The sequence below is a fragment of the Solanum stenotomum genome, chromosome 7 (genome assembly GCF_019186545.1).
Source record: "Solanum stenotomum isolate F172 chromosome 7, ASM1918654v1, whole genome shotgun sequence".
Lineage (NCBI taxonomy): Eukaryota > Viridiplantae > Streptophyta > Magnoliopsida > Solanales > Solanaceae > Solanum > Solanum stenotomum.
Genome location: NC_064288.1, coordinates 56,782,056 through 56,805,991, shown reverse-complemented (window position 1 = coordinate 56,805,991; position 23,936 = coordinate 56,782,056). Strand labels below are relative to the sequence as shown.

The window sequence follows — 23,936 nt, the reverse complement described above, 5'->3', positions numbered from 1 at the left end:
TTTCATGCTTTCTTTAGCATTATGTCTTGACTTCTTCATTCTCGTTGTTTCCTTTTCAAATTGTTTTATTATGTTTTTACTTGAACGGAGGGTTATTGATCAAAAGCAACCCGTCTACTTTATAGAGGTAGGATCTGCATTCACACTAATATTAGCTCAGAATGGAAAACAAAAAAGAAATCAAAGAATAAGAAATAAAAATACCATTTTATTTATTTAGTACTAGTTACTACAAATATTACACAAGGATATATATGTCAAACTCACTTTTGATTCTTTTCTCTCCACATTATATATAGTACCACTAAAACTTTTTACTATTCTCTCTTTATTTTGACTTCATATCCACAATATTATACATAATATGTGGAGTAGTACCAAATTAACAAGACATATTCATTATACCATAAGATTCAACCTTTTAATTAATTAATTAATTTGAACAGATCTTAGATGGTGTTGATTCCTTCTAATTTCCTTCTTAGGAACAGTTATAGTGAGCACTCCATTTTCCATTGATGACTTAACATAATCAGCCCTACAATTCAGAGGCAGTGAAAAAGATGTTAAGAATTTTCCACTGCTTCTTTCATAATGGTGCCAATTATCTTCTTTCTTCATCATTCTTGTTTCCCCAGTAATTTTCAGTATTTTTTCATCTTCCACCTGCGAAAAAACGATATAACATATAATCAATGGGTTCAACTGAATTAACTATACTATAATATATCCTTATAGTCATGTAAATGAAATTTCACTTTAGTACTCTCTCGTCTTAATTTATGTAGTAATATTTTTCACTTTTCGATATTTAAACTATGTAACAATGTTAAAAAAGAATGACCTACTTTCTTTTTTAGTCAATTTAAAAAAGAATGACTCCTTTCCTTTTTTGGCAACACTTTAACTTTTACTTTTCACGTGACATGTTTAAGGCCACAAGATTAAAGGGCATTTTGGTTCAGTTGACATGACTTTAATTTAGAACCACAAGATTAAAAAATCTTCTTTCTTTTCTTAAATTCCGTTCCAAGTCAAACTAAACCATTCTTTTTGAAATGGAGGGAGTAATACTTTTCGTATAGTTATTAAATAGCTTAATTTTTTAAAATATTGAGNCGATATAACATATAATCAATGGGTTCAACTGAATTAACTATACTATAATATATCCTTATAGTCATGTAAATGAAATTTCACTTTAGTACTCTCTCGTCTTAATTTATGTAGTAATATTTTTCACTTTTCGATATTTAAACTATGTAACAATGTTAAAAAAGAATGACCTACTTTCCTTTTTAGCCTGTTTAAAAAAGGAACGGGATAAAAAAGAATGATCCCGTTCCTTTTTTGGCAACACTTTAACTTCAACTTTCCACGTGACATGTTTAAGGCCACACGATTAAAGGGCATTTTGGTTCATTTGACATAACTTTAATTTAGAACCACAAGATTAAAAAGTGTTATTTCTTTTCTTAAACTCCGTTCCAAGTCAAACTAGACCATTCTTTTTTAAATTGAGGGAGTAATACTTTTCGTATAGTTATTAAATATCTTAATTTTTTTAAATACTGAGTTGATCTTAGTCAAATTGGCTCTGCAAAAGGAAAGTACCACATAAAGTGAGACAAATGGAGTAACGTGTTTAATTTATTCCAACATCTTATAACATGACATGTTGAAAACCACACGTTTTAGAAGTCATTTTAGTATATTATACACATCTTTAATTTAAAACCACAACATTCAAAAGTGACTCTTACTTTCTTAAATCACGTGTTCTAAAAGTCATGTTTCTATCGATTTTAAACTTCGTGTTCAGTCAAAATATAACCATATAATGAATAAGAGATAATAAGGGTTTCATTACCTGTACTTTGACGTCTTCTTTCTTGTAGCCATGCAAGTTACACCTAAAGATATGTTCCTCTGGTGTTTCCTTATACTCGATTTGAGCCATCGTTGCAGGTACGTGGTGGAACGATGGTGCTGGAGCTATGAGGGATCGAGGATTTTCGAGATAAAATTCATGGAAAGGATCCCATACTTCATGATGAGCAAAAGGATCGTGCACTTGGTGTGCGTGTTGAGAATAAGGATCATACACCGGGTGTGAAGGACGAGAATAAGGATCATGCACCTTGTGTGTCTGGTGGTCGGAATAAGGATCATGCACCTGGTGTGCATGATTTCTCCGACCACCAAATACAGGCATGAGAGACATTTTCTTTTTTTTTTTGTCAAAAGAAAGTAAAGGAGAAAATGAATTTGTTATGTGGAGTTGAGTTGATTTCTTGGTGGAGTTATTATGAGTAATAGGATAAGGTATTTATATAGGGTAAATAAATATTTAGAAATTTCAAGAAATGGAATTTGTGTGAAAGGGGATGTAAAGTTGATGAGATGGTGTAATATTGAAATATTTTACGGTTGAAATGAAAGAGAATGAAATTCCATAATAATGTGGAAAACAGAATTGAAAGATTCTATCTTTATCAACAATAGAACAAAAAACAGTGAAAAATCCACTAACAATTGGATGAGAATTTCCATGTATCACGAAAAAGGATTGAATTTCAGTGGATCGTTATAATAAAGCCACTCTACCATTTACAATATGTACTTTGTTATGCATTTATTTTACATGTTGACCAATTAAAATTGTGTTTCGAGATATATGGTTACCTAGCTAAGCACAACTTATAGTACAAGAAATGAAGAATAATCATTATCTTTTTATGTATGTTAAAAATATAGTTTGAACGTGTCAATTCTAATTCCGTTCACATCTATACTTTATTCGATGGGATCATTTATTTGTGTTCACAACTTTAATTATGCGATCCCATCCATACGGAATATTATTTAATATGAATTTTATGGAGTTTAGACATTGTTACATTACAAGATCCTATAGTACAAGTAATATAGTGAATTAAGATTCAAGTGTTATTACGAACTAAAATCATAGTTAAGTGAATAAACTCATAATACAAATCACATAAACGACGACAATTTCAACTCATACCTCAACATTAATGTAGCTATTCTAACCTTAGAACTAAGGAGTTTAGCTACTCATAATTTAAATAGGAAAAACAAAATCATGAATATTACAAGAATTAATGATGAAAAAGAAAGGAAAAGAAATAAACTTGATAGAATAATGTTCGATGACTTTGCAATGCCCATCCATAGTATAAAATATTTTCTTAATTGTTTATGGAAGCAATAAGACAATGCTAATGAGAAAAAAAGTAAAGCAAAAGAATATGAGCGTTGCTTCCAAAAACAAACAACAAACTAATATTTTAGATTAGAGAAGGCATATTTTAGTTCAAAGAGTGGCACGGGGACAGGCTAGTAAAACATTTGCTTTAGGTTTCCGAAATTTTGAGGCCCCAAAAATTTTCAGTTACGAATTTTATGATTTTAATTTCATTTAAAATAGTATAGAAAATTGTAAAAAAAAAAAGTATAAAAATTATATAAAAATAGAAATAAAGAAAAAATTATCTACTTTATACGGAAACATTTTAGAACTTTAAATTAAATAACTCAATTTTTTCTACTAATAAATAAACTTTTTATAATAACATCCAATGTAATATATCGTAAAAAAAGACTAATATCTTATTAACTAGAAATATTTAACAAAAAAAAACCTCTAGTACTTGAGGAGCAACATCATTGAAACATGTTCATTTAAAATATTCCTAACATTTGCATATTATTGACCCCCAATTTTGATCCACACGGCCTCATCTTTTCAGTTTATCAATTTCCCTTCATCAAATTTGTTTCAAATTGGTACTATTTTGTGTATCTTCCAATCATCACCTTATTCATTAAAAAAATGGAATTCATCCCCTGAACCACTTCGAATTTGTCCCAAAAATTCACATCATGTTCGACCCTATATAGACTAACATATATATACTCCTCCCTTTCTACTGATTTTAATAAATTTAGAGAGCCAAAAACAAGGAGCAACTCAAAACTTATGGAAATTTTGGTTTTTTTAAAAAATTCTTCTTTTTATGGATGTGTATAGTTTCTTTACTACGTTTTGCTGGTGGAATTGAAGGGTAGTACATCCTCCAATTGTTCTTGCAATATTGTTGTCTGAAAAGGAGGGGTTGCCCAAAAGAACCGCTGAAAAAAAAAATGCCACTAAGAAGGGAATGTGCTTTAAATTTAAATGGGTCAAAGACTCAAGTTGGCCAATAAAAACTTATTCCAAAATACCTTTTTTGTACTAGTTATATTTAATTTTATTTCAATTGTAATTTGGTTAGTTATCCCCATTATAATTATTTAATTAATTGTAATTACTTGTTATATTCAATTAGTTATAACCGAAATTTTTTTTTAAGTCGTTATATTTTTATTTGAAGTCTCATTACTTTGTTTTCAATTATTGAAGGGAAAATTTCATATATGGCAAATATATTTTTCAAAATAACTCTCTATGACTATAATTTATATAATTACATTCCACGGGTATAGTTTAGTTTGCTATTAAGCATTTATTTTTTATATAACGTTTTTTTGATTAAAAATTTATACAATATTTTATTTTTTAACCTATTGAAAACGAAGGTGAATTGTCAACAACATTCATGACATGCAATGACATACCTCTCGTAAACCTCATAGATGGAGATGAATCATCCATTCTGATTTTGAAAAACTTCTAATTTGATAAGTAAGAAATAATTTTTTTTTAAAATATGAAAAAACTAACAAGCATAATAATATACAATTGTTGAAGAAGGAAAAAAGAAAAAAAAAATGGATTCACCCACGATTTTGACAGTTACCTGCAAAAAGTGAAAGAACGACTGGAGGGAGAAGGTGGAATTCGAAATTCAAATTAGAAGTGGAAGAGTGATTTTAGGATAAAGATATGAAATGGGGGATAGGAGAGATAAAATTGATTTTGTATAAAATTATATAGAAAAGCTTATGAATTATGAAGGACTTTGTTGGTTCGGTATACAAAGAAGTGGTGGGTCCCATTAATTATGAGAAAAAACTGAAACTATATTAACTGATAGTAAATAAATTAAACTATACTCTTTTTAACTACTCCCTCTGTCCCTAATTACTTGTTTACTTTTGAATTGACACACCTATTAAGAAAATAATTAATGACATAGTGAGTTTACCATTTTACCCCTATTAATTATGAAGTGGATGAAAAGTTCTACATTTTTAAAAATAATTAGTCATTTAATTGAGGGTATAATAGGTAAAAAAATTATACTTTCTTAATGGAAAAATCACCCCATATACACATTTAAGAGTCAATATTACAGGTTTTAAATATACTTTTAAAAAATTCTTGCTTATAACAGTTTAATTACGCGTTATAACATATCACTAATTATTTATAAATTAATTAAATTTTACTTTATTAAATAAGTAATTTTTTATAATTTTATGTTATTATTAAATTATTTAAATAAAGAATATCCCATAATTATCTCTTACACAATTATAGGAATTTTACATTGATTACACTTCCTTATTTAATGTTATACTCATAACCTCTAATTAGTCAATTCCACCACCCTTTCCCCACACATATCCAACTATACACGCTATCACCTCACTTTCACCTTCTTCTCTTCCATTTTTCTCACCAGCCAACTACACCAACATTCAATCTTTCGTCCAATTTTTTTTTCCAACAAAATTATGTCTAAGAAACCCGTTGAAACGCCTCAAAAGAGTCCCAGATTGGGTGAAGGAACATCTAATGGTGACGTTCATGTTTCAAATTTTAATATATTAACTCAAACCCCCCCCCCCTCCCCCGCCTAAAATTGTTGAAAATCCGGCGAATATTCAAAATCCGGCGATGGATGGTTCATCTAAGTTGAAGGAGCGACAAAGAGAGAAAAAGTGAAGAAAAAAAAAGGTCACCCCTGCAAATCAAAAGGGGAAGAAGAGGAAGGGAAAAATTGTTGAAACCCCTTCTGATTTCGATTTTGATTTTGTTACTGAAATCAAAAAGAAAAAAAAAATAAATGTAGAAGTTGGAGCATCTTCAAAACCATCAACAAGAAGAACAACAAAAAGTTATTTTTTTTTTAACTTTTGGACAATTTTTTTGTGTTTAAGTATTTGATGATATTATATGTTCTCTTTCAGGCAGATATCGTTTACATATGAATTACTGATTGCTTATTACAATTTCAAGATACTATTTTGAAAATATCAGTGTGTTTTCAAACTGTACATTTATTGGATGAAATCTGGTTAATATGTGTATGACTACGCTTTAATGTTTTGATTTTGAAAATTTTATGAATTGTGATATAATAATGGTATACAAATGGTATGAATTGCGTTTTAACATTGGTGTGATTTTCTATTAACTGTGTTTATGGTATAAATTATTAAATTGGTATGAAAATGGTATGATTTGTCAAACTATTGATTTTTTCTAAAAAAAATCACAATATGCTTACTTTATATTCTAACATGTTTTTGGATGAAACGTGTATGAAATCTGATTAATACGTGTATGCCTATGAGTTTAATATTTTATTGTTGGATATTGTATGAATTGTGATATAATATTGATAGACAAATGGTATAAATTGTGTGATTATATGAATTTATCAATTTTTATACATGTTGTTTGGATAAAACGTGTACGCAATTTTGATTAATATGTGTATGACACTAACTAAAGTTAGTGTGGGAATGAAACACTAACTGCAATTTGTTTTAAATTTATTTATAGTAGGACACTAGTTGAAAACCAAATTATTATTCATGTAAACTTTTATTAAATTAAATACTCAGGATACCATAATTACCTTTTTACAATTATCACTAATATTTACACTATCTTATGTATTAAGCTGGAATTTATTTTTAGCAGTATGCAATCTGTATGATTAATGAATGAACAGTGAATAAAGAATGGACGGTATATTAAACACTAAGTTTATAATGCACTTCAAACCAATTATGTTCATATCAAAACAAAACATTATTCTAAACGACAAAATAAAATAAAAATTATATATAGTCTAAACAAATAAACAGTCATTAGTTTTGCACAGGATAATTTGAACATGCTCATGTTGTGGCCAACTTGACAGCATCTACTGCAAGTAACTTTGGACTTTTTGAATTTCACATCAGCAACCATCTTTCATATATAATTCATTTCATTTGAAAATCAACATAATTCTCTATTTCATTAAAAAAAATAACAATTAGTCTAACATTATACAAATCAATTAGAAATATGTTAAATAATATTAACTTTTCATTCCAAAGACAATACAAATTTCATCCATAAAAATCATTATAATAACAACAAAATTATACACACTCGTCATTATTTTTTCATATAAATATCATTCAGACAGTACATTACAAAACAAATTTCATACAAAACATAATATTTCACATTTAATACTCACTTAATACACATTTCATAAAACAATCATCATTCATACCAAATTTATACATTTTCATACTCATTTAATATACATTTCATACAAAACGATTATTCATTCAAACTATATACATTTCTCGTCCCAAATAATTAATTACTGTCACCCAACTTTATACATAAATAACAAAACTAATATAAACTCAACAATTTCACATTTAATACCAATTTAAAATACTTGTAATACACTTCGTCAAGAATTCCAAATTTTTTTTTTACATATTTCTTAACACACTTTTCATACATAATTCATTCGACTTATACTATCAAATTCATTATCAAATAAAATAAATTTTCATAAATTCGTCAACATTATAATTAAATTATTTTTACATAATAATTAGCACACTTTCATACAAATTTCATTTAATTTATTCTATCAAATTTATTCATAAAATCACATTAAATTTATAATTTCACAAAACAACAACCGTATACAAAATAAACAAATAAACAAAAAAAACACTAAATTTTTTACATTTCACAACATTAAACATAATATGATATCAACAGTTAACAAAATATGACTCCACCTTCAATTAATCGACAGCTTGATCATTTTTGTTTCATTTCGCTATCATTCTAAAACAAACGTTAAACAATAATAAATACTAACCCGAAGGATCCCATCTTTCACCATGTTTGATTAAAACTGATATGTAGTTGTCCATCATAACAAAATCAAGAATTTTCAAAGATGAAAAAAACTTCAATTACTCGAATGTGCGATTTTTTTTTGTTGAAAATTGAAGAGAGAAACGTTGAATTTTTTTTGTTGCAAATTGAAGAGAGAGAAACGTTGAAAAAAGAAGAAGATAAAATTTGATTTTTTATTTGATTTTAACTGATTTGAGTGAATTAAGGATACTAAATAATCTTAATTAGTTTAAATCCCTTAATTCGTGCTATTTATTAATTATCTACAAAAAAATGATATGATCTGATTTTTTAGTTTATCTTAACTGATTTTGAGTGAATTAAGGATAAAAAATATTGTTAATTTGTTTGAATCCCTTATTTCATGCTAATCATTAATTATCTACAATAAATTTCAAATTAAATTACAAGCCACACTTTCAGTTTTTACTTTATTATCTATAATTCCGTTTTTTTTTTTAAATTTTCGTTTATCTTTTTTTTAAAAAAAAAAAAAACTTTTTTCTAATTAATAAAAACATTTCTTTTATTTGTGAATTTGTTATAACCTGAAATTTTTAATGCTATAGCTTGAAAGTCTAAATCTACTGCTATAGCCTGAAAATAGTACTATAATATATTTCATATATGAAATTTACACTTTCTTAATTTGTCAAAATGAACAAGTAATTAGGGATATAGGGAGTAATTACTTAAGAATGTTTGTCAACTCACGTAATTGAATATTTTAAAATTTCGCTGAAATATGAACTCAAAGTTCTCATTTCTTAATTAATCAATTCAACGCTTTTTTTAATTATTATTTTCCAAAATAGGCCAGTATCTTTAAGTTTTCAAAATAAGCCAAATAAATTATTTATCGATAAGCCAAATGTTTGTGGATATTATTAAGTGGTTAAAATCTTCTTTTGAGAGTATCACCAGAATCCTTATCTGGATCATTCTGTGTCGATTTCAGTTTTTAGAATCGAAAGACTTCAATTTTTTTTTCAAATTACTTCATATATCTATTTTCAAACTCTTCAATAAAACACTCATTTCAAGTATATTTTCATGCATTCAAAAGTCATATACAAATTAAACTAAACTGTGTGGTTGCAATAAATTTAAAGCCCGTATATTCAATTTTTTGGGTATTTCATGTTCTTTAGTTTTAAGTAACTAAAGTGTGTTCTATTACGAATAATAATTTATTAAAGTGTACATAAGAAAATTAAGTACTCCTATACTCTCTCTTATGTTTGATTTTCGTAACATTCTCAATTATTTTATTTATTTTTTTGGTTAAAATGGTTTGGCTCACTTATTTCAATTGTTGTTTAGAAAAATGGAAGACTTTTGAAATTTCAAATCTAAAACAATTCTCAGATATTTGTGTAGTTATAAATCATTTCATTAAGAGTAAAAGAGAAAATTTCTAAAATTAAATTGTTTCTAATTATAGGAAATAACATTCTTTTTTGAACGAACTAAAAAGAAAAAAGAGTTAAAATCACTCGATCATTTCACCAGCTACCATCAAATTTTCAAAAATGGCACTAATTCCTCAATTGCTAAACACCATTTTCCAACCCCTTAGCCTAATTGACTCATATCATCAAAGTTGATCTTCATAGATTAAACAAATTAAACAAAGAGAAAGTCAAAGTTGAAGTTGAGGATGAAAGGGTCTTCCAAATTAGTGGTGAGATTAAGGATGTTGATTATAATAAAGAAGATCAAAAGAATGAAAATGAGACGTGGAGGCACGTCGAGAGGCCACGTGGCAAGTTCTATAGAAAGTTTTGGCTACCTGAAAATGCTAAGATTGATGAAGTGAAAGCTAGTATGGAGAATGGTGTTCTTACTGTTACAATTCCTAAACAAGAGATTAAGAAATCTGAGGCTAACACCATTGAGATTAATTAGTGACTAATTAATTACATAATTAATGTTGTCTTTTGTCTTTTTTTATTTACATAACAATTGAGCATGAGCTTTGAGTGGCATTTTTTTGTTTTCTTGATTGGGGTTTTAATTTGAGATATATATGAGTATTTTGTAATGTTGTAAGATTTTTTTAAGCAATAACAAAAGTTGTTTGTTTGTGAAATATTCACGACTTGGGATTTCAAATTAATTTTCCTATTATTTTTAGGCATTGTAACTTGGAAGGAAGAATCTTAGGGTGTCGTGAGACAATTTTTTTCTTTACCGATTTCATGATTTTACACCGATGTGAGGCCCATCATTAACATTTATGTTGGTTTACGCCAATATCATGCATATGGCAAGGCTCTCAAAATTTGAAAATGGCCTTGTTAGAAACAAATAGAGTTGGATAATGACTTTTATATTCTCGTAGTTCTGTTCAATTTAAAGTTAATTGACTTGTTGATATATCAAATCCATGAAGTAAAAATTGATGACGATAAAATATATGTTCTTTTATATGTTAGTCCCACACCCACAATAAAGGAGCCAACATATCATGGGCAAATCTACATTGATTTTTCTAAAGAAGTCAAAGTTTTATCCACCGTGAGTTAGCAACCCTCCGATGACCCACCTACACTATTACTTCATTTGTATTAAAGCATATCTTAATGTCGAGTTGACTTACATTCACCTATTATTGATTGCGAATAAATATTCATTCATTGAAGAACTTACGAGTTACAACAACTCTTCTAGCCAAGTGAAAATTTGCAGATTATTGAATCAACAATTGTAAAGTTTTCTCCCCTATGAAAGTATATATCATGTGTGTATATCATCAAATATAATATTATATTTGATAAATATACATGATATTCACTATTATTTTCCTATATTCTAATTTATAAGTTCATTGAAATCGGAATAATTTCTATATAATATATAACTATATATTAGTATGAAACTGAATAGCGTCAAAGTATTTCTCATATCTTATCAATTCCTATAAAAATAGAATAATCGGAATTGAAGATTCATATTATTTTCTTGAAAAAGAAGTTTTTATCGAACTTTTAAAAGTAAATTATCTTAATTTATTTTTTGATCTCAATTAATATTGAACTTTTTTTCATTTTTGGACCGTTGATCGATACTAATTGTAGGTGTTTGCTAAAATATATAAAAACATATATACTAGACTGTAACTTTCTGAATTAATATTACTCTTTTTTATTAGATTATTAAGGATACAGATGAATTTTGTTATTAATCTATTTTAATTTTGTTATCATTCTTGTCAAGCTATGGTATCTTATTAGTAACTTGTATAATCTCATTTGAAAGTCAAAAGTGTTTTTTTTTAAAAAAAACATACTTTAATTTTAATCACTTAAGTAGGTCTTCAACATTAATAACGATCGAAACAACAAATTAATTAGCTCAGAATGGAAATTAAAAAACAATGAAACAATAAGAAATAGAAATACCATTTTATTTATGTTGTAATTACTAATAATATTGCACAAGCATAACCCAAACTCACTTCTTTTTACTTTCTCTTTATTTTTACTTCTCATTCCACAATATGATACTATACTATAAAATATAATTGAGATCATAATAATATATCAACCTTTTAAATTTATTAATTTATATTAATTAATTGATGCCCGTGGTTGATCCTGCCAATTTCCATCTTAGGAACAGTTATAGTGACCACTCCCATTCTGTTCATTGATTTCTGAAAAGAATTAGGCATAGAATTCTCAGGTAGTTGAAAGGATGTGGAGAATTTCCTATACCTTTTTCTCCCACTAATCGTCAATACTTTGTCATCCACCTGCGGATATAACATACAATCAATGGGTTCAACTGAATTAACTTTACATTACAGAAAGGAAAAAAAGATAATTATATCCTTATAGTCACGTAAAAAAAAGCAAGGGAAAAAGGACAAATATACCCCGAACTATTGTAAATGGTATTCAGATATCCTCTATCATACTTTTGGGACATTGGTGCCCCTGCCGTCCAAAAACTAGAGCATATATGCCCTTCACTTTAACGGAAGCGTAATCTTATCCGTCGATCTAATATTAAATAAATGTCAGATCAGTGGAAAAGATTATGACACGTGTATGTCCGTTAGTATAAAGGGTATATATGCTCTAGTTTTGGACGGCAAGGGCAACAATGTCGTAAAGTATGACGGAGGATATTTGCATACTATTTATAATAGTTCAGAGGTATGTTTGTCTTTTTTCCCAAAGAAGAATGACATTTTTATCCATTTAATAACAATAGGAGCATTGGACTAAATTATCAATGACAAAGATATTTTTTAGATTAAAATATTAACGACAAGGATATTTTCAACCAAACTATAAACATAAGACCTTTTTGTTTATTTCTCGCATTTTTGAACTTTTTCTGTAAAAGAAATTATCTATATTTAAACTTCTTTTAGAGGGTGGGATAGAACTTTTTTCTATCTCTAATTATTTTTTTTTATGGAAGGGAAAGGGGTAAGAAAAATGTTTTAAATTTTATATTTTAAAAAAAAATTATTTATTTATTTGGGACGTAATATTTTAATCATTATTTTTAATTAATACTAATAGTTTATTTAATTTTTGTCAAGATGAATTGTTTTGTCCGTTCAATACACACATCAACACATATTAGCTCAGGTGTGTTTTTTCAAACTAATCAATGAGCGCATCTTCAATAATTTAGCTATGAAACTGAAAAAAAATAAAATATAGTTTAGATGTGTTTTTAACTCGAATCTAAAGAATTGATTACCTGTATTTTGACATGTCTTTCATTGTAGCCATACAATTGACACCTAAAGAAATGTGCCTCTATTGCTTCTTTATGCTGTATTTTCATCAGCTTTGCAGGTAGCTGATTGGACGGTAATTTTGAAGTATTTTCGTCATAAAATTCGTGGAAATTATAATTCCAACCTTTATCACGACCAAAAAGGTCGTACACATTGTTTGAATAAAACGGTGCGTAGTGATTGAAATAAGGATCATGAACTTGTTGTTCATAACTTCTTGGTATCGTTTCTTTTTGAATTGAGGATCGCATCGTTTATCGAAAAAAAGAGGAATTCTAGTTATAAGATATTTAATAAATTTAATGTGATTTGTGGAGTTTAGTAGAATTATCATGAATAATAGGGTTAGGGTGAGGTATTTATATAGGGTAAAGAGTTACAAATTTTAAGAAATGGAATTTTTAAAGTTAAAGGAGATGGTGTGTAATGTGGAATTATTTTACGGCTAAAATTAAAAGAGAATTGAATTCCTTTAAGGATGTGATGGAGATAACGTGGAAAACAGGATTCAAATATTCGATGTTATCAACATTAATAATACCATGATAAAATGCATGACTATTTTATTGTGCATTTGATTAGAAGTATTAATAGATACTCATGTATTATGTCTTAATGACGAGATAAATTATCCCATATACATTATTTATTTTATCATTTATGCTTTGGTGATGGGATAAGTTATCTCATATACATGATGGAATAACTTATTATGTGATAACTTGTAATTATATTAGTTTTTAGGCCTAACTCACACCCCAAAAGATAGCTCATGCCTCATAGGGAGGAGAATTTGCCCGAGCCTTATAAGAAGTCAATCCATCTCATTAACCACCAATGTGAACTTTTGACATTCTTTAACAGTTCCAACCAAATGATCCTAATAGTACAAGAAATCAAGAATAATTTAAATCGTCTGTTCAATCTATCTATCTATACTTTTCTTTTCCGCTCACAACTTTAATTATGCCATTCCATCCAAATGGAATATCATATAGTAATATGAATTTTCAAAAGTTAAAGGGTAAGGTATTTATATAGTTATTGCTTCTTACATGATGATAAATGTTTTACCGTATCATGTCCACAACTATCACACACAAATTTTTATGGGTATTTACATATACATAGATGATACAGGAGATACAATGAGATATTCACATATATACATATCTATAGTGGAATATACACGGATGAAATCATTTTCGATCTTGAATTTTAAATCTAAAATCAACTCCAATCTTCTTTAAATCGTCTCGATTTAAAATTGATATTGAAACTCAACAACATGTTTCAACAAAAATTAATATCACCTAACCAAAATAAATCACAAACAACATGGTGTTTTGTTCGACGAACTCGAAAAAATAATGAAAATAACAAAAAGAGTGTTTATCAGACAAGTATAATGAGAAATAAAGTTGGAGAGAAATTGAAGAAACCAGTTAAAAGAGAGAGTAATAAATGTTTTGAACTATTTTTTTTTTTTTGTACAAACTTTTTTGGTACAAAATGAGTAATTTAATTAATTAAAATATGAATGTTGGCTATCATAAATTGATCAGATGATTTTACGAGAATGACCTTAATAAGAGATGGTCCTGAATTTTTTGTCCCAACTAAAAAGATTTAAAGAAAGGGATTTTACTTAAAAGAAAATTCGTTAAACCATAAATAACACTACATACAATAGACTCTTACGGTCCGAGTCTATTCACACTAAACAATGCTCACCCACTTTTGTTGCTATTATTTTCTAATAGACAAACCTCAATGTGCATTAATTACTCCATGCAGCTATAAACCTATGCTACGTCTTTGTTAGGAGTAATATTTTATTTATAAATTGATTCTATATAAATTTCACAAATCATGAGGATTAAGCTTCACCATAAATTATTCTCAAAAGGTACCTAGAGGATTTTTAGCAAATTCTATGCAAGTAAAAAAGCTAAGTATCTGAATTTCATGATTACACATATGCTTCACCTTCAAGCAAACTATATTCAACCATTCATTTGCAATATAAAAGGAATATAATAACACCAGTTGTATATGAATGAATTCTCATAAAAGACTCAAAACTACTCATTCCAATTTCATCTTTCCAAACCAATAAAAAAAATGTTTGGGGATCCACGGGGTGTCTATTAAAGTATGACTGAATCTGAATTCTTGTCGAAAAGTCCCTTATTGAGGGGTACTTAATTAAGCGTTCCCTAACAAATATGGTTACATATTTGGTAAGTGATCCTAAGACTCTTAATTAAGGATGAATAAGTACTTATCACTTTATCATGTTTATCACGACTCTTACTGCTAATAAATCCACAATTATAACTCGATCAAACCTAACCAAAATCTCTTTTAGGATTACATACCACTCCATCAAAATGTTTACACATTGACCATGGAACACGAATGCATTACAAGATTGGCATCATTTAAAAACAAGAAAAGGCAAAAGTAATGAATAGATAATATAAAAAAGTAATGATGGATTATTTCACACTAGGCGTGCCAAATTCATTTTTCATCATTTTTTTTTCTTTAATCTTTTTATCAACCACTTACGTGAAGCTTAATTAATTAGCCAACTTTGGTTTACTTTACATTATGATCACTTGTGGCGTTAATTTTTTTTAATTTAGTGTCCAACTTTTAGATGTGAAAAGCCAATAGGATATAAAAGTTGACACGTTTATTTACTCTAATTTATAATACTGATTCCAAATTTGCATCTCGTAAGTTCATTTAGACTATATACAACAAATATGAATATCATAAAAAAAAATATACACTTTATTTATTATTTCTTTTGCAAAATTCATCATGAACAAATAAAAACTAATATAATAATTTCAACTCTTTTCCCGCGCAAATTTAGGACATAGAATCAAGAAAGATATAATTAATTATTGTATTCATTTCAAATAACAGAGAAAGCGACTTTTGATCAGTGAAAATTAAGCTTTGGTGCATTATTCATTTTCATTTATGATGAAATTTAAGAACACTACACTATGATATCTATTCAAAAGTCCTATTCATAATCATAATTAAATAGAGTATTGTTAGAAAAAAAGTAAATTATAGACATTGAACCAACCTCTGTTACAACATCAAGTTCATATTTATTTGTCAACATTCTTTATTTCACGTGTATTAAGAAATTAAATAAATTTATTATTTTATCTTTCTTTTTTTTTAAATCAAATTTCAATCAAAGAATATGAATTAATTTATTTTGGTTTATTAATTTGACTAATAAACATGAATTATATTAGTTTTTCTATGTTAGTCAAATATATATTTTTAAGGCTAATAACTCACAAGAATAAAAATAGATATAATATTGTAATTTATGCATTGATTTTATGAAATGATAAGTATTAGTATAACCTAATTATTTATAATAAGAATGACATATAAAAAAAACGAAGGGAGTATAATATATTATTATTATTATTAGCCTATTAGGTCTTTTCAACATCAATTTATTTGACGTGGCTTTTCTGGAAACATGTGCCGCAAAAAACGTCATTCACTTTTTTTTTGTTTTAAAAAATAATTACTTGTACTACTATTATAATTCCTTTTTGACCATTTAGCCTCCCACTGGCGCCAAATTAGGACCAAATATACTACCGTTTTAATTTATTTGTTTTTTTAATTATTATTGTTAAAAGAATTTTTTGTTTTTTAATAATATTTTATTTTTAAATATTTCAAATTATAATTTTTTTTAAAAATTACTTTATGAAATTTCGAATCAAAATCAAACCAATAAAATAAAGGGAGTATATTTTTATGGACAATAACGTTTCTTCCCGGAGTAGTAAAGAAATGGTGGAGGGGTAAGTACGCCTTCATTTTTAATCATAGGTCTCAGTTCAAGTTCCCTAATTACGAAATCATCTTTATTAGATAGCGTTTCACCTCTACAATGAAATTTCTCGACATGAATTCAGATTTAATAGGACTTCAATATAGGTATCGAACACCAAATGAAAAAAAGATAATGGAAAAAGGAAAAAAAATTTCGCAATTTTTATGTGGCTATTTCCAAATCAGTAATCACTTTCCCCGAAAATCAGCTACTACACATATTTTCAGACAATTCAAGAAAGAGACCAAATAAGTCAGATATTTCTTTACATATACATATAATAATTAATATATTTAATCATAATAAATGCCATAGTTTGGATACCTTCTTTAAGAAGAAAAAACAAACCCATTAGATTATCAACTGTTATATATATTAAACCAAGAGAATAAAATTGAATACAAAGTTATATCTACACATATTATTTTACACTACATTTCATTGCAGGGAGGTATTATGATCTCCACATAGTTTAGGTGTAAATAATACGAAATAAATAAATTAAAAAAAGTATAGTTTAAATGTGTAATTGATAATTTCATTAAGAATACTTGATCCCAATAAAATAACGTGCAAATGGCTTATATAATTGTTACACAAAAATAAAAATAAAAGATTGCCTAGGAACATTTTTCAACTTCTAGCACCAAAAAAGTCCAAAAGAGCCAGCTTCAAATTCACCATGCCTTAAATTGTCGTATCTACATACAAATAATGGAAATAGACAAATGAATAAAACAGTGTAGGCCTCTTATTTCAACGATTTATCCACACTATGTCCATAAACTACTTCAATTGACCAAGAAGATCCCCTTTCTGACAGCGATCTATTGTCGTTAAAAATTATTTTTACTGTTATACATATATAAGCAAGATATTAGCATTACACGACAAGCAATAATCTACTAGAAATTGTTAAATTGACTTGATAGTGGAAAAATATTTAATATTGTCCATGCATATTATCCATAATTTGCATGATCTCATTGGTTAAATTATTTTTCTTTCATCCACACTATATATATGTCCAAAAAGCTTTCTGTCAAACTAGTTCAATGTTTTTATGTGTGGACAAATAAGGTACCCTTTCCTCCAGGGAAGAGAATAAAATAATATGTGTGTAAGAAAGTCATATATTGCAGGATTTCACATGTTTTTTTTTTTTTTTTAAAAAAAATAAAATAATAATTCCTATGGTTGCTTAAATTATTCTTATTTTTCCACCAAGTCATGAGTCATGAATTATGAAGTTGTTTTGTGTATGTTAAGGAAGATATAACTTGTAACTTAGTTTATTCTCTACCCAACTTTTTTTTTTCTTGTAAATCACCAACTTGTTTATTATACCTTCATATCATTTTCATTGTAGTTTGATGCTATTCAAATTAAAAGTGTAATAAAATTTTGAACCACTTTTAATAATTCGAAACGAAAAAAATACATTGATGTAGTTTATGCTGTGTTACATACTTTTCTAAAGTCAAATTAACAAATCCATTTGTATATTACTCCATGTCGATTGTACAATATAAATAACAATAATAATCGAAGAATAAGAAACTACTAAAAACTATGAAAATAGCTTCTTCATCTTCTTTTTTTTTTTTATAGAAAAATCACATAAATACACAATTTAAAATGTCATAATCTCTAAAATTCTAAATTATTATAAAAAATTTCTCTCGGATACATCCCTCCTCATTTAGATACATCCATATACCTTATTCCTTCTCAAATACATCTCTCATTAAATAATGTATTGAACAATCAATGAATGTATTCGAAAATAAATTTAAATATTTTATAGTAATTGAAAAACTTTCGAAATATGATGTGATTATTGGCACAGGGCGTTCCTACCGTGAGAAGGGCCCACTGATATCAGAAATCTGGGCCTAGGGATTCGTGAAGTTGAAATCATGTCAAATAAATGGGGCCCAATAACAGAAGGGCCCACACGGACACTCCTACCCTGGCCCACTCCACTTTGCACCGTTCGATTGAAAACGAAACGCCTCTGTTTCTCTCTCTCTAGATTTTCGCGGGGTTTTCTCTCTCTATACGTATATGTATATATCAACTTTGGAGTATATACTCAGTTTCTCTCTCCTTTTCAAGAAAACGTTTCATGCCATTCCAAGTAGATTTTCCTTAGCTTTGGAAGTTGGAACTCTCTCTGCTCTGTTCTGTTCTGCTATTCCTTTCTTTGCCTTTACTGTAAGTACATTCATTTCTGCAAATCTCCTTGAAATGGGATTTACATGAATATTGTTGCTACATGTCTGCATTTTTTTTTCTCTTTGCTTTTTACCCACTCAAAATCTTGGAATGGGGGGTTTTTTTTTTTTTTTTCAAGTGAATGTTGTGGTGTTAAGGGTCTGCATTTTCTTGATTTTTTGTCTTTTTCCTTTTTATCACACTAAATCTTGAAATGGGGTTTCCATGAATATTGTGTGATGGGTCTTCATTTTTGGTGAATCTTTATTTTTGGGGGGTCTTTGCTTTTATACCCACTCAAAATCTTGAATGTTGTGGTTTTATGGGTCTGTATTTTCTTGATTTTATCTTCTTCTTTTTTTGTCTTTTCTTTGTTACCACTAAAAATGTTGCATTATGGGTCTACATTTCTTGATATTTTTTTGTGGTATGTGGTATAACATTCCTTTTTATGTGAGTGTGAGCCTTAGATATTGTTTGTGAGCTCCATTTTACTGGATCTGTAAGGTGGTTTGAATTTTATTCAACTGTATTAACACTTGTGATTATTGACTCTCAGATCTTGTTTCAGAAATTAGGCTTTTTTTTTCAATTGACAACTTTCATGTAAAAATACCATTTCAGTTGAACTGTTGTTTTTTAGTGAGTGGATTGAAATGTTGAACAATGAATTAGATTCATGACACTTTGGGTCCAGCTGGGTGGGAAATGTTCAATCTGTAAGTTAAAGTTGTGGGGATTGTGTTGCTTTATGTTACAGATACACAGAATCTTATGGTTGAAGACTCAGAAAAAGATGGTGTTTTGATACTTTTGGTCCAGTACTCCAGTTAGGATTTGATTTTCTCACTTTTGTCAGGTCATGCTTTTTCATTGTGAAGAAAATATGTCTTATTGGGTTGCTAAGCAAATGCTTTTGGCTGGTTTTAGTAGTTCCATATTTCTATTTCTATGTTTTTATTCTTATTATTTATCTATATACAAATCTTCTTTGAAAGTATAGTATGTAAGAATCGAAACGTGATTCTAAAGCTTCATTTAGTTATAGTTCTTGTGTCAACTTCATAGAAGGCTGATTGCAGCATTTACTAGAAATGATGAGATTTCAGCATTTGCACTTGCTCGAATTCTCTTAGTACTTCTGCAAATCCATCAGTTGTCCTGTTTGATTTAGGTTCTATTCATTGCTTGTGAACATGGAATTGGCATAACTGGTTAAGGTATGGCGGCGTATAATAGACCCTTTTGGTCTGGCCCTTTTCCGGTATACTCGTATAGTTGGCAAATTGTCTATTTTAAAGAAGCTGAATTATTGATTGCTTACTGCTAGAAAACGATATTGACCACTGACTTGAAGTATTTTAGTTTATTGGTCTGCTAACACTTTCATTTTTATCAGGGTCGACATTCAGTTCAGGTCATTACTCTGCATACTTCGCACAATTCCTTTGCTCTTGATAAAGCTACCGTTTTCTGTCAAACATCCGACTCACTAGAAGTCTGTTGTTCTTTTAGGCCTGAATGATTTCATATTGGTTCAAGAAGTACGATGAATATTTTGTCTAGGAGTTCTTGTGTTACTAGTTTGCTTAGTCCTTCCAACTCTTTTGTGCATTTGTCTTCTATAGGAGTCCTTGTGGTCGGGCATAACGTTCAAATTCTTTCCTAGTGATACATTGAGTAATGGATGTTGTAGCATGTCTCTGTTGTGATTTTTATTTTATGTCTTTCAAATATACTAAGACCTTTTTTTCCCTTTGCAGTAAAGAATGTAATTGAAGTTTGAAAATGGGGCACCGACTAGAAACTAGACGTCATCATGAAAGCTCCAGTGCTGCAAAAGAGATTAAATCATCCCTAGCAAATCAAAGTTCAAAGCCCAAAGACAAGTATAAAGTTGAAAGCACAGAAGATAAACCATACATTAGCAGGCATCATGGCTTAAGCAAGACGGTCAATCAGAATGTTTCACAATTGACCTCTTCTGGAGATCACCAAAACCAGTGGTTAGGGAGTAAGGAAAATAAAGATGACGAGCTTGTCAAGTACATGTCCAATTTGCCAGGTTATCTGCAGCACGCGGAAAAAGGAAAGAATATTCAAGGAAAGGCTTTGAATTTCGGAGTCCTTGATTGGGAGCGTCTGGAGAAATGGAAGTATAATGAACGTATGCCTGCAAGCTGTCATCGTAAAACGTTATCAGGTAGTTCTTCATTTGTTGCTGTTAGGCCTCCCAAAGCTTATGGCATCTCTTCTCAGAGAAAGCAAATGCCATTACCGAGCGTTCCATCTTGTGAACAAAAGCTTGCAGAACCCGTGCGGCAATCCCAATCAGAGTGTATTCGGATCCAGGATATGCAAACTACACGGTGCCCCACAAAGCATGGTAAGCATAAACAACGTCTTATGAAGGAGGTACCACCTCGCAGGCGCAATTCTGAACTAAATATTGGCAAATACATGGACCGTGATTCTGTTCAAAATCTGAAACCAGATGAAGAAGATTTGTTCTGGGTACCGATTAAGAATGTCAGTGTTCCTTGTAGTCATACAAACCGTCTTCAAGATTGTAAAAGCGAGATCAAATTTGACAATGAAGACAACCTTTGTTCCCAAAATTATGCTGCTGAACCTAAGAATATTGTTCTCTTGGTTCCAAAACATCGTTCAAAAACAAGTACGGAGGCCTCTCAATTCTCAGAATCGAGAACATCTTTTGATGAGCAACCAGCTGATGCGATGAGGACGGGATTTTCTGATTGTTCTTCTCTGGATTCCTTCTCTAGTGAACTGCTTGCTGTTCCACATTCATGTCCTCTGCCTGCAAGCTCTGCAACGAATACAGAGTCTCATGTGAAGCAACGCCAGTTGTCCAGTGCTCGGGACATAACAGATTTATGCTCATCCCCATGTCAAAATGAGAGGATAACTAGTCGCTCTTCATTTGATGCCAAATGTCTGAAACACAATAAATCTGATGTAGAATTGAGAGTCCCAGCTGATACTTCGCAGAGAGCAGATTTGGACACTGCAGAGCAGGCAGTGGTGAAGGGAAGACATCCATCCCCTAATAAGAGGTTTAGCTTTAGTCTTAGTCGAATGAGCAGAAGTTTCAGTTTTAAGGAGTCCTCGGCTGCTCCACCATTGAATAGTACAAATAACATCCCCAAGTCTGGCCCAGCAGGAGCTTCTTCCAGTGCGGATCTCAGTAATCGGGAGAAGCCAAATGCTAATATCAGAGGAAGATCTAGTCCTTTGAGAAGACTCCTAGATCCATTACTGAAGCCTAAGGGTGTTCATTCAGCTGAGACATTTCCATTTTCTAATGGAAACTCAAATGGCAATACTTTGCCCACTAAAAACCATAGCAAATATGTTCATGTGAAAAAGCATCTCCCCTCAACTCTTCAGGCTCTTCTACAGCTTTCACTTAAGGATGGAGTTCCAACTTTTAAACTTGTGGTTGATGATGATGGTGGCATTCTTGTTGCAGCTGTCAAGAAGTTACCAACGTCCGGGAAGGGTGGAAGTAGCTTGGTTTATGCTTTCTATGCAGTCCATGAAATTAAAAGGAGGAGTGGGGGTTGGATGAGCCATGGACCAAAAGAGAAAAGTGCTGGCTTTGGTTATAAAGTTATTGGCCAGATGGAGATTTCTTGTTCTGAAGTTCAAAACTCAAGTGTACATGAGCAGAAAAGCATATCTGTGCAAAGGGAATCTATCTTGTATAGCATTGATTGTGGACAGGTGGAAAAGCAAGTCCCTGATTCTTGTCAAAAGAGAGAGCTTGCTGCCATTGTCGTTATGAACTCAAGTCAATATAAACAAGAAGGTATGCAGCAATTACCCGGAGAGACCTGTGAAACATACAGTGATGTTGTAGTCATTCTTCCTGGTGGTACACATAACCTGCCAAATGATGGAACTCCTTCATCATTACTTGAACGATGGAGATCTGGTGGATTATGTGATTGTGGAGGGTGGGATGTTGGTTGCAAGCTAAAGATACTTGAACAGGATAAGAATTGCAGGAGCCAAGATTTTCTAAACCTTTTGATTCAGGTACTTGTTTGTGTCAAACTTAATTTCACTTTGTTTGCTGCTTCTCTTGATAATTCTTGAATAATATTTGGTTACCAATGCTTCTTCACAGGGAGGAGATCGGAGGAGCAAGCCTATCTTCAGTATGGCACCACTCAAGAATGGACTTTACTCTGTCGAATTTGATTCATCAGTTCCTTTGCTAGAGGCATTCTCCATATGTGTCTCTGCCCTGACTAGTCATAAACTAGCTGACATCTTTGATATTGGATCGCTAGGACAGAAGAAAGCTTCTTCAGATGCCACGAGGGGGACAAAGGCTTCAACCGCAGTCCAAGGACAAGTCCCTCAAAGATATGTGTCATCTCCACCCCCCTCCCCTGTTGGAAGGATCTAGGGAATTCTGAGAGACTGTTTTAGCATCACATGTTCCTAATTGCATCTTGCAAACTGAAAATCTGTGGTTCAAATAAGTCTAATCTTCGATCTCTCATTTTGTACGTCTTTGATCAGCTGTAAATTCTCTTATAGAAAGAAGGAAATACTGTCACGCCGCAAGGTATAGAAATGAACTCGGTAGAAAAGGTTTTAGAGAAAGTAGTACTCTTGAATATACAGTGGCTGGATTTCGTTTCCTTTATTTTTATCTAAGGTAATGTTGATGGTTCTACTGTTATTCAGGTTTCCATAATCTTGATGTTGTGGGTCAATCCAATACATATTTGACACTCCAATTTTATCTTTTTATCTTCCAGGATCTTTATGCACAATTAAATGCTCAAGTACTTTTTGAAAGAATAAATTGTACATTTGAACAGAAGAAGAAAAATCAGATGTATATTCTAAATTTAAAATGGAAAAAGATCCTTCACTCTTTGCTTGTCCCATCC

General features: G+C 29.9%; 3 protein-coding genes across 4 annotated transcripts; 1 reads left to right on the top strand and 2 right to left on the bottom strand.

Annotated features, from left to right (window-relative positions):
- Nucleotides 1–188: 188 nt before the first annotated feature.
- Nucleotides 189–2,303, bottom strand: LOC125870715 (18.1 kDa class I heat shock protein-like). The gene is made up of 2 exons (XM_049551214.1): nucleotides 1,871–2,303; nucleotides 189–666 (listed from the first exon to the last, which is right to left on the bottom strand). Exons 1-2 carry the CDS (start codon nucleotides 2,222–2,224, stop codon nucleotides 430–432), a joined length of 591 nt encoding a protein of 196 aa, XP_049407171.1. The 5' UTR covers nucleotides 2,225–2,303; the 3' UTR covers nucleotides 189–429.
- Nucleotides 2,304–11,523: 9,220 nt separating this feature from the next.
- LOC125870720 (17.5 kDa class I heat shock protein-like) lies at nucleotides 11,524–13,230 on the bottom strand. The gene is made up of 2 exons (XM_049551220.1): nucleotides 12,860–13,230; nucleotides 11,524–11,894 (listed from the first exon to the last, which is right to left on the bottom strand). Exons 1-2 carry the CDS (start codon nucleotides 13,148–13,150, stop codon nucleotides 11,700–11,702), a joined length of 486 nt encoding a protein of 161 aa, XP_049407177.1. The 5' UTR covers nucleotides 13,151–13,230; the 3' UTR covers nucleotides 11,524–11,699.
- Nucleotides 13,231–18,850: 5,620 nt separating this feature from the next.
- LOC125870694 (uncharacterized) lies at nucleotides 18,851–23,780 on the top strand. Of its 2 annotated transcripts, none has more exons than XM_049551190.1 (3): nucleotides 18,851–19,005; nucleotides 20,769–23,067; nucleotides 23,159–23,780. In XM_049551190.1, exons 2-3 carry the CDS (start codon nucleotides 20,794–20,796, stop codon nucleotides 23,441–23,443), a joined length of 2,559 nt encoding a protein of 852 aa, XP_049407147.1. In that variant the 5' UTR covers nucleotides 18,851–19,005; nucleotides 20,769–20,793; the 3' UTR covers nucleotides 23,444–23,780. The 2 variants fall into 2 exon arrangements, with proteins under 2 accessions (XP_049407147.1, XP_049407148.1); XM_049551191.1 differs by lacking the exon at nucleotides 18,851–19,005 and adding an exon at nucleotides 19,731–19,864.
- Nucleotides 23,781–23,936: the final 156 nt, after the last annotated feature.